Source organism: Xylaria bambusicola (genome assembly GCF_022495145.1).
Source record: "Xylaria bambusicola strain CBS 139988 unplaced genomic scaffold F5B22scaffold_14, whole genome shotgun sequence".
Classification (NCBI taxonomy): Eukaryota; Fungi; Ascomycota; class Sordariomycetes; order Xylariales; family Xylariaceae; genus Xylaria; species Xylaria bambusicola.
In genome coordinates, this window is record NW_025953567.1 from 707,965 (window position 1) to 718,897 (window position 10,933).

General features: G+C 49.7%; 5 protein-coding genes across 5 annotated transcripts; 4 read left to right on the top strand and 1 right to left on the bottom strand.

Moving 5' to 3' along the window:
• The first annotated feature begins 714 nt into the window (after positions 1 to 714).
• Positions 715 to 1,369, top strand: F5B22DRAFT_91956 (uncharacterized protein). The gene has a single exon (XM_047980689.1). It carries the CDS (start codon positions 905 to 907, stop codon positions 1,232 to 1,234), a length of 330 nt encoding a protein of 109 aa, XP_047832198.1. The 5' UTR covers positions 715 to 904; the 3' UTR covers positions 1,235 to 1,369.
• Positions 1,180 to 3,421, top strand: F5B22DRAFT_601680 (uncharacterized protein). Its single transcript, XM_047974626.1, has 2 exons — positions 1,180 to 3,078; positions 3,129 to 3,421. The coding sequence occupies exons 1-2, from the start codon at positions 1,504 to 1,506 to the stop codon at positions 3,171 to 3,173; spliced, it is 1,620 nt and encodes a 539-aa protein (XP_047832199.1). The 5' UTR covers positions 1,180 to 1,503; the 3' UTR covers positions 3,174 to 3,421.
• On the bottom strand, positions 3,422 to 4,601 carry F5B22DRAFT_601681 (uncharacterized protein). Its single transcript, XM_047974627.1, has one exon. It carries the CDS (start codon positions 4,488 to 4,490, stop codon positions 3,840 to 3,842), a length of 651 nt encoding a protein of 216 aa, XP_047832200.1. The 5' UTR covers positions 4,491 to 4,601; the 3' UTR covers positions 3,422 to 3,839.
• Positions 4,602 to 6,596: 1,995 nt separating this feature from the next.
• F5B22DRAFT_645347 (uncharacterized protein) lies at positions 6,597 to 7,466 on the top strand (the record flags this gene model as incomplete). Its single annotated transcript, XM_047978571.1, has 2 exons — positions 6,597 to 7,258; positions 7,313 to 7,466. 2 exons carry the CDS (start codon positions 6,597 to 6,599, stop codon positions 7,464 to 7,466), a joined length of 816 nt encoding a protein of 271 aa, XP_047832201.1.
• A 2,055-nt stretch (positions 7,467 to 9,521) lies between these two features.
• F5B22DRAFT_645348 (putative extracellular tungstate binding protein) lies at positions 9,522 to 10,715 on the top strand (the record flags this gene model as incomplete). The annotated part of the gene is made up of 4 exons (XM_047978572.1): positions 9,522 to 9,681; positions 9,735 to 9,927; positions 10,091 to 10,298; positions 10,359 to 10,715. 4 exons carry the CDS (start codon positions 9,522 to 9,524, stop codon positions 10,713 to 10,715), a joined length of 918 nt encoding a protein of 305 aa, XP_047832202.1.
• Positions 10,716 to 10,933: the final 218 nt, after the last annotated feature.

Genomic DNA, 10,933 nt, shown 5'->3' on the forward strand with positions numbered 1-10,933 from the left:
GTCCCAGCCAGTCCAGGTCAACTAGCCGAGCCGCCGTTAGCTCATCTGTCCCCTCTACTTTCTCTCGTCTTCGGTCTATCTAGCCTAGCCAGCACCCAATGCGAACTGCTTCAGAAGTACCGGCTAGTTGCAGGAGCATCGATCATCCCGCATACCATCCCAGCCAAACCCCCCAGTGCCTTATCCGCCGGCGCGTGACTCCATGAGAACAGTCCTTCTGCGCCTCCGCGTCACCGGTCCGTTCCCGCAGCACCCAGTAGCCTCTACTGGGGAAGCTCTGCGAAACACCCCCGCGATCTGTACAGAGGTAGTGGGCCCAGTTGTTCCTCGACTTGTAGGTTGCCCGGCCTCCGTTGTACAAAAAGCGCCTCTTTGGCACGGGGAGGTAGCCCATTGGAGTCTACCCTGTTAGTCAACATTGAATACGAGCAGACGCCTGTCTCGTAGCCTCCCCCTCGCCCGCATATTCTTGGTTTTATTTGGGCTGAAGAGGGCCGTTGCACGACGGAAGGATACAGCACCATTGCACACGAGCTGTCCGCGTCTCACGTACGCGCTAAGTATAGCTCGGCAGTGTTTGTCAACATTTATTTTCTTTACTTCGATATTCAGCTCTCGTCTACGTTATTGGGCCATAAGCTTCTTAGAAGTGTCGTTACTGGCCAGCGGTCTCGGCCCCCCCTAGGTTCATTAATCTAGTAACGCCCAAAGGGCGGTGGACTGCTGGATAGAGAAGCCCGGGTACCTGGTTGTAACTGCATTCTAATTTTGCCAAGAACATTACTCCAGGATCTCGCAAGCCGCGTACTTTCAGAAAAGTGTGGTTACGCCAAAAACTGGGTCAGGGCTTGCCTTGAAATCCTTCCCCAGGCCTTGGAGCGACCTTGTATAAAACTAAGACAACATGCCAGGAGACGTTCAAGCCAACGGGGCTGAAGTCTCAGACGCCATGTCTGATAATGATATGGAGCCTGACGAAGCTAACCATACCGTCAAGGACGAGAACGACAATATGCTTGAACAACATACATCACCTGAGGCTGGGGCGGAAACTTCCACCGAGACCAAGAAGAAGTACGATCCCAAAGACCCTCATCGTCCTCGGCGTAAAAAAGCAAGACGTGCGTGTTATGCTTGCCAAAGAGCCCATCTGACGTGCGGTAAGTCTCAGCCTCCACATGTAAATTCCGATAACTCCATCAGCCTCTTCTGCGCTCGCCCCCGCACATATTGACCCCCACGGATTCAATTGCGCTTTAAACCAACGAAGACGCCGGCGCTACAATCGTGAACTTATACTCACTGGTGAATGTAGGAGACGAGCGACCCTGCACGAGATGCGTTAAGCGTGGCCTCGGCGATGCCTGTCAGGATGGAGTACGAAAAAAGGCGAAATATCTTCATGATGCCCCTCCAGAGGCCCTCCGCCCAGTCTTGGGTCCCAACTACAATCCAAATGCCGGATCAAAGCCGACAAATGGCAGGCAGGTCGCAAATGGTAATATGGAAGCCTCAGCGTACTACTCACACAATACGAATAATACAGCATATCCAATGTACGCAAATGGGGCGCAAAACACGGTCGCAGGAATGCCGGACAATATGGCCTACGGCAGTCAACAATCCCCTATTACAAATGGGTTTCAGGCTGCAAATAATGCTAGACAAATGAACGGTATCCCTGTCCACCAGGTGTCTACTGAGATGCCGAATCATTTTTCCACCGCACTTTTCGACCCGAGCAACCCCGCGATCTTCAACTTCGATCTCGAGGGACTGAATTTTGCCAGCAATTATAGCGCGCTTGAATTTGGAATGCTGGGCCACATGTCTTCTGGCGCCGCTGAGACGCCACCACAAGAAGCCATAGCACACTCTGCCAGCAGCGATGTCGGGTATGGTCCACCACCCGTATTCCCCAACGGAGCCAGTCAATATAACCAACTCTACGATCACGGTGTAGTTGAAAACTTCATCAGCGTCGATCAAAACAATGTGTACTCCCAAGGTAATCTGCAACATGGGTTACCTCATGCCTACGCGGTTGCAGCTGCTGGCCCGACGCCTAGCAGTTTGGCCAGCCCAGGCACAGAGAACACTTCCAGTCCCCAGCCAGGGAGTTACGAATTTGATAAGTCTCCTACCGTCGGTGGCTATACAACGGCGAATTCTCAGGGGATTGCGCATGCTTCCAGACCAAAGCCTAAACCTACCAAGGCGAACCCACATGAAATATTAGGGCCACAATCTATAGTAGCCAAGCGACGGGATCCTTCTTCCATATACGAAACCGTTAAGGAGCCGTACCCGTATCTCAACGGCTTCCACAGGTTGATCGCCTTCGTCCAACGCAGGTTCTCACCCAATAAGACCCTACGCATTGCCAAGTCCTTGGCCAGCATCCGACCTTCATTTATGGTGTGTACGAACAATCTGAACAGGCAAGATTTAATTTTTATGGAAAAAGTTCTCCAACGCACTTTATTTGAATACGAGGGTTTCATGGGATGTGCCGCCTCTCCGACGGTGGTGTGCAGACGGACAGGAGAGGTCGCTGCAGTCAATAAAGAGTTCATTGCTCTCACTGGGTGGACGAAAAATGTTCTCCTTGGAAAGGAACCGAACTTGAACGTTAACTTGGGCCGCTCAGGGTCGGAGTCGGGAAGTATACCCAGCAAGTCTGAATTGACCACGCCCAGGCTGAAGACGGCCCAGCCAGACACATCAAAGACATCAGAGGGAGTTACACAGCCTGTCTTCTCTGCCGAGTTCATGGACGATGACAGTGTCATACAATTCTACGAAGACTTCGCGCAATTGGCCTTTGGGGATAGTCGCGGCTGCGTGACAAGGAAATGCCGGCTACTCAAGTATCGAACCAAAGAGATGAACGAAGCGCTCACCAACGAAGACACTCCTCAGAAGAACGTCCGGAATAGCATACTCAGTAACAGGGTTACAAAGATCGACGGCGAACACGGCATTACCAAGCTCGGAAAAGACGGCAAGCTTGACTGCATTTGTTGCTGGACTATAAAACGCGATGTTTTCGATATACCCATGCTTATCATTATGAATGTAAGTTACTCAAGATGCACACCTTGTCCTCAGTGTCTAACTTTGTGTAGTTCATGCCTTGCTATTATCGTGACCAAGACCAGCTTGCCGTATGAGCTTGGACGACTGTGCCTCGGGTCACCTACCTTTCCCTTGTTGATAGATATCGGCTTCAGTTATATATCCTTAGTAACATGGCTTCCATTTCGATGAAGCAATGGGCGGCGTTCTGGATGGGGCTCGCATATTTAGAGTCCTTCTCCCTGTCGGATGGGAGCTGGTCATCATTCTTAGTATTTTCCGGCCATAGATTTCGCTTATAGAACAAATGAGAACAAGGAAACAATGTTCCAGTAATTAGAGATCGTAATTTCGGCGCTCGCGATGCTGATGAGGTTATATTCGATGCGTTCTATATGCTATTTGTCTTTCCCCTTAACGCCTTGCCTTTCGCTGCCCATCAGGCAGTCTATAAAGTCTTGGTCCCAGTCGCTTCTCTAGCAAATTTACATACCACACTTAGGTTGTAAAGACATGTCGCTTGATATCCACCCCTAGTCGTCTCAACAAGACATGGAGCATCCGATGATTCTCCGCGACTCGTTTCTAATGTAGTTGTTCTTGGAAAACCAAGATCCCTACACCTGCCTCCTCTTCCGAAGACTTTCCTTTCTTGCCCAACCCCTCTAGACTTCTTACCTAGGTAGGTAGGTAGGTAGGTAGGTAAATAAGGTAGGGAATTAAGCAGGAAAACGCTCCATCTCGCAAAAACCCAACGCGGTTCACCGCACGAGCCACGAGCCGTCCAAGGTCCCTGAGCCACCGCCCACCACCCCCTCGGCGGGCGTCCAGGCCTCGCGCGCCAGGCTCTGCCGCGCCACGTCGCAGTCGACGCGGATGTCCTCGACCAGGGCGTCGAGGCCGCTGTAGTCCTTCTCGTCGCGCACGAAGCCCAGGATCAGCAGGCGCATGGGCGCGTCGTAGAAGTCGGCGCCGAAGGCCTGTAGGATGTGCACCTCGGCCGAGCGCACGCTGTTCTTGTAGAACGGGTTGTACCCGATCGACATCACCATGGGGTAGATCTGGAAGGAGGGCGGCGGCGTCGTCGATGATGATGAAGATGGATTGTCGGTATTATTGTTGGTGGTGGTGGTGGTGGTTGTAGAAGAAGGGGGAGAAGAAGAGGAGGAGGCGTCGGGGTGCGTCCTCGGAAGCGCGAGAGAGGCCCACCCGAAGTAGACGCCGGATCGCGCGTCTGCTATCCACGGCGTCGCGGCGGCGTCGACGGGCAGGTTCGCGGTCGGGATCCCGAGTTCTTTGGACCCGCGGCCGAAGCCGGAGATCACGGTGCCCTCCATGCGTAGGGGGAAGGGCGGCTCGGGGCCGGCGGCTGAGTAGAGGATGCGCGGGCGCGGGTTCGTGGGTTCCGCCATCTTGGGGGTGTGAGGTGAGATTTGCGATTACGGTGTCGGGGGTTTGGGAGAGGGGAGCGCGAGCGCTTTTGGTTGAGATGGTTGTCTCTCTTTTTTTTTTCTTTTTTTTTTGGATCTTTTAGATGAGTAAGGTAGCAGCAGGCAGACAGCGGATGGCGGGGTTTAGTTCTGGGATCTTAAAGGCGGGATGACATAATCCGTCTGGATATCTCGGGTCTAGATGGATACCGCCCGAGATCCCAGACCGCACCACACCACACCACACCACCACTCCAACGCATCCCAGACGCTGATTCATCCTGTCCGCATGGCTGGCCAATAGCATATCTAGCGTCTTTCCTGAAGGAGAAGTCAATATTGTTGTGTACTCTCCTACCCCCCTGTTAGCTGACCTACGACAGGTATTTCCGCTAGGCGTAGCGTTGAAAACCCGCCGTGCAGGGGGTTTTTCCGTACAAGCGCGATACACAATCGCGGACGAGATACCTTTCGTATGGGGCGCACTAAGGCTAGCTCGAAAAGAATACCTGACATAGGTCGATTTTACTGGCCCTGGACCATAGTAGGTGTGTAGGTACTTACCTGGTACAACCTGCTTACCATGGTATTGTCTCAATCCCAGGTCATGGAGTGCATAATGGCCGACCATATTGAATTAGTACCATACATAGTCAAGTCATAAGCGCCTACCATGATAGTTTCCACAGATGTTGGAAATTAACTAGCGCATCTTGGTCAAGGGCAAATCTACAGCCCGCCACCTCTGCACGACATATTCTCCGACCAGCAGCCCTACCGCCATACTCCGTACTTACATGTGTATACTAAAACCCCTTTTTCACTCCATCCATAGGACATGAAACTGTGGATCGACCTGTCGTGAGACTATTTAAGCAGTATGGTAGGAAATATCATGGGTAAAGGGTGTGGTTTTTCCATTTTTACGTGGGAATGCTCCGGATAGGCGAAATAATGCATAACTAGGCGCTGAGTACGAGGGAGAACTTACTAGAATCTGCTATGCTGACTAACCTGTCTTCATAATGAGGCCGAACAAGTTATGAATTTTTAGTTTGCCCATCACCTGATCTCGCGAAAGCTTGCTATCTTTATTTACGTTTCTCTCGTCGGGACCTCTCCTATACAGGCCATGCCTTGCGACGCCTATAATTATCCTCCAACTTTTGCAGTTATGACTAGTTAGAGACAACTGCGATCGTACATTATGTTGTCTGTCTCTGCATCCAGCGTTTTCCTTGTTACTAGATGCGGAGCAGCTGGAAATGTTGGCATACTTTCTTCATGTAGTATCTCTGAGGACATCGTTCCAGCGAATATCCGATTGACAATAATGATAGGACGGAGTTTCTCTCACAGTAAGTAAAAGTCTACCTATTCGGCGCTACACTAGGGCGTCAATGACTTTTCATTCATGATATAGATAGTGCAGTGTTGTTCTTGTATATATATATGAGGAAGTTGATGGGCTTTTACACTGGATACAGACAATACAGTGTTGTTCTTATATATCCGTGAGACCCTTATGCATCTTGCCTTTCTATTTATCTTCAATATTTGGTTGGATCGGTCACTAAGGTAACTCCTGCTGTGCCAGTAGCTTTCACGAGAGAGATCCATTGAGGGGAAGGGCTCGGTTTAGGTGCTGTCAAACGAACTATGTACTCACCGGCGTAATATCCATTAAGTTCAATGGGTAGATAATAGCCTCTCGCCAAACACAGGCTATATCTCTAAATTTAATCAACGGAACACGTAGTCGTATTAATAAGTACATAGAGTTTTCTCCCCTCCCCCAATGTCCGAACTTCTCTTCTCTTCCCATAAACAACAACGACTTGATATTCTCACCTGTCTGTCGATCACGCACAGCCTTGGTTGCCATCTTCAATTGGATATCTTCAGAATACTTAAACGGGCAGCCTTACTGTCTTACCAAATCTATGATTACTACTTGAGTATATCTCTCCCATACATGTTTTTGCGGCATCCTTGTGCCATTATCATGTCCACGTTCTGGCCGTAATGGCTAACTAGTACCGGATCTGCCACCACTGACTAGATGTCAGCTTAGCCCATACAGCAATCATGGTAGTCACTTGCAATAGTTTGGGCCTCTTTCTTAGGGGTAGCCACCATATCTGGCGCGACCAGAGCCAACGTCGGCAAAACGACACTCGCGTGTGGCAGATTGGCGATATTGCCTTCTTGAAGCCATACGAACAATTCAACGAAACCGAGCACTTGGATAGCGGTCGAGTTCATTCTAAGGCGACGAACCACCCGGTCATAATCCTTGACCGCTCGAGCGACATGCGAAGATTTACTGTTACCACAGTATCCGCCTACTCTAGTGGTGAAGATAATGACTATCTCCCACCTTGGGAGCAAGCATGCCACCGGATGAAAGACATCAACAGCTTCCGCGCTTTTTACGGGTCTCAGAAGCCAAACGGCAACTCTCGCCACCTCCACCTCGCAGACGGAAAGATGTGGCCTAAGCCTAAAACATCCTGGGTTTATATTCATCATTGGTCAGTTGTGCCTGCGTCGGTTCTCATCCAGTATGACAAACCCCGGTGCCAACTCCGCATGGCCCCAGAAAGTCTCCAAGATCTACTTGCGGATATGAATACGAAATCCCATGACTACCAGTCGCGATGGACGGCATCTAATACGATCCCAACGTTTTTCATACCGATAGAGAAGAGAGTCAAAATGGATCGTTCCTGGCGCCAAGACGTCAAAGAGTATGACCCCAGATTATTGCAATATGATCTCAGATTTGCTGATTAGCTCGGCAGAAACCAGCAGCTCTTGTCAGATAATGCTGGCCCGCGTTTCCCTACTGTGCCCAGTAGTGAACCACGGAGTGCTTTGACGCCCAAGTCAACAAACAGAGCCGCAAAAAGGCACGTTTGTGAAAACCCGTTCTCGTTACTGGTGGATCGCAACTAGGAGTGTGCGATCTGCCCGCAACTATGAACAACTATGACAGTGAGCGCGCTTAAACTGGAAATTCTCGTTATTAGAAACACACCAAAATCACAAACAAAAGTAGTGCTGAAGGAAATTACTAAAGTCATGTCGCTCTCTAGTATATCAGGCCAGTCAATGAACCCAACACGCCGCCGCTATAGCGCTCGCTAGTCATTACGAATGTCAAAGCTATCACGCTTCGAGGAGAGATTTACCTCCGACCGACCAACACTGACGGGACTCAAACTCCTGAGACTCCTACACATATGACTCGAACAACTCGAACAACTACGCCGCTTCTATACAGCTCTCTAGTCACCAAGAACATCAATTTACAGCAACACGGCTAGCCGAGCCAAAATACCCAGCTGAGACCCGAAACTAGACATAATAGCTCTAGTAGAAAGGCACAGCACCACATCAAACGGCTCAGCACTACCACAAACCGCCAAGCGACACTGAATCGCACTATCATTCCGAGGCTGATGTCTCGTTGAAAACGCACCGTCAGGCACATACAAGCTACATTTTACCATCACTCGCACTCGACACCATGGCTATACATGGAGCAGACACGTGGAGTCCGACGTATTGTACAGGTTTTGTACTCGAGGGAAGTTTCCTGTACTCGCAATCTCCGAGCGCTCGCTCACCACGAACCTTGCGGCAAATGCGTACGTCAGGATACTGGGGGGCTGTAAAGACAGCTATTACAGCAATTTAATTTCTCGTTATCTATGGGATTGTGGGATATTTTGTATGTGGAGGATTAAATATAATTGGGCTTTTGGGGGGGAGGGGGAATATGTCTGGAGCGATGTACAAGCGGATTACGTATTTGGACTTGATGATTATCATGCGTCTACGACGCAACGATGAACTTGTACTTGTTGTCACGATGGCTACTGTTATGATCCTTGGGTTACAGGCAAAGAGAGACTTGCTGTATATATTCTGAACCTAGTCGCCAAGGGTTCAGAGATGCTCGTGCAGCAACAAGGATCAATATAGCATCCCATGGTTGCAGTTACCGCCCTTACGACCGTGAGACTGTTGATTGCTGTTATGACACATTAACATTTCATCGTGTTCTTTTTGCATAATTTTATATTATCTGTGATGTCACTGTGTAGAAGCTATCCCTTTGTAGTACAAGTATTAGGGGGTCGAGCTTCGAAAAGGTCTCTTCAGGTAATTTCCCCGGCGGAAGATTTGCCACTTCTCAGTTCTATAGTCCTGGAAGCTGAATGCATCTCTCGGGGACTTGGCTATCTTGTTGATTATGCTACGTTTGTTAAAGATTATGGCACCGGTTGAGATGAAGTGTATAGCGCTCCTATCCCTTGTAGTCTACTTAGTGCAGCAACCTGACTTTCTAAAGCCATCAGCTCAATGTTGGCATGTCCCTTCCAGGTCCTCACCCAACCAAAGCGTCGAATGACTATTCAAACAGCGTCAATTGAAGCACCTTTGCAGTCTAGTATGTATATATTTATGACTTTGTCTTTTACCTTGCCATTTCAGATGTGCGGGTCCAATCGCAGTCCTTCGCTTGGCTTACATCACATCCTAGATATACCTCGATCAGTTCGCTACACCAAGAGCAGGTCGAGCTTGCAGCTTGCTCTCGGCAGATCAGAGTCTCGTCTAGCCCCAATCGCTAGAGATTCGTAAGCCCCAGGGGTTTAGGAGCTCATGGGACCAAGCATGTATTTACTTCTTCAGCTGAACAAGTATGGCTATCAAGTAGCCAGATCACTGCCAACTCATGAGCAGTGGGAATAGTTTTGCACGTGGATGATTACAGTGTATTGCGAAAATAGCTCAAAGCAGAAAGATAACGAGAGCATGGCATCGTAGGATAACAAAGAAACACCTATAAGAATAGCTACCAGAGGGCCTAGGTTATCTACCTTTCGGCTTTAATGTCAGTTCAGACCTCCAAGGACCTGTCTGTAGTTGCACTACACGTCTCTCATTCTGTTGCCCTTTTTAGTTTTGAAAGGAAGAGATTCTCAGCTGTGATAGGAAATTATGCATCGTGCTACAATCAGTGCCGTCGCGGCTGCCCTAGCCGTTTCTTGCTCGGCGCAGAGCCCGGATGCTGTATACAATGGCGGGTTCAACAACACCAACGGCACTATCAAGCTACGCATCGGCAATGGTGGTGCCGGACAAAGTGGTCTCGTCGGGTGTAAGTGTTGCCATCTTAGTGGCAAGTTCATTTTAACATCTCTTCTATGGCAGTACTTGCAGACGAGTTCGTTAAGGACAGCGTAAAGAACGGCAGCGAGCCCTTTAGTGTAGCTTGGTATACGAGCGATACTACCTACAGTATCGAGTACCTCAAGACAGGCTTGATCGACGTGGGTATCACTTACAGCCCGGCAGCTGAGCAAATCGCCGTCAACCAAGGCATTGCGAAAGAGCCCATCTACTAGTGAGTTAACCTAATAGAAGCCGTTCTCTTAATTGACTCATCTCTTGACTCCAGAGGGCCTCTTACAAAATGTATAACATTCCAGGGGACGAGGGCTTATCTCGTTTCCAAAGCACCCAAGAGATCGCCCCAAAAGCGCAGTAACTGACCCTGAGCCGTATAGTGCTTTTCGCGATCACTTCCTCTTCGTCGGACCTGCTGCCAACCCGGCAAACATCAGTGGCAAGGACGACATCACGACTATCTTCTCAGATCTGCACGCCGCGGCAGAGTCAGACGTCGTGACAGACCCATCAATCAAGTTCCTAAGTCGCTTCGACAAATCAGCTACTAACATCAAAGAGTCCGTGCTCTGGGCTGGGATCGGTCAAGTTCCCTGGGCAACCGCCTATTCGACCTGATATCACCAATTCGTCGATTTCCCCATCCAGGCCTTGACGGCCGCTATCTGGCTGCAGGAGTACACGATCACGGACCGCGGCACGATCTTGTCGCTAGACGCCGAGATGGCCAACCGCACCGTCATATACAAAGCCGGAACCAACGACGCCGAGGACCCGCTCCTTAACCCGGCGCATTTGCTCGTCGGTGCGAAGGCTCCCAACCCAGAGCGCGCCGTTGCTGCCTTCGCCGAGTGGGTTATCAGCGACCGTGGCCAAGACGTCATCGCCAACTTCGAGAAGAACGGAGAGAAGCTATACAGCGCTGCGCCTAGCTTGCAGTCTAACTCGAGGCGCAAGCGCCACGCCTTGAGTCTCAAGCTCCCTTCTTACAATACGCTCTCATAGATGGAGTGCATCCTGTGAGATCGAAAATAAGAGTTGACTATGATAATATGATGTGATATGGACTACTGTAGCAGAGATGTTATTAACGGTATGTGCTGCATTAATGACAGATGATGTGCTGTGTTGATATGCTGCCGAAATATATATATATGTATGAATCTAGTCTTTAATACTTAATTCTTAGCTAAGTAACCTCATAATGATGGGAAATGCTTTGG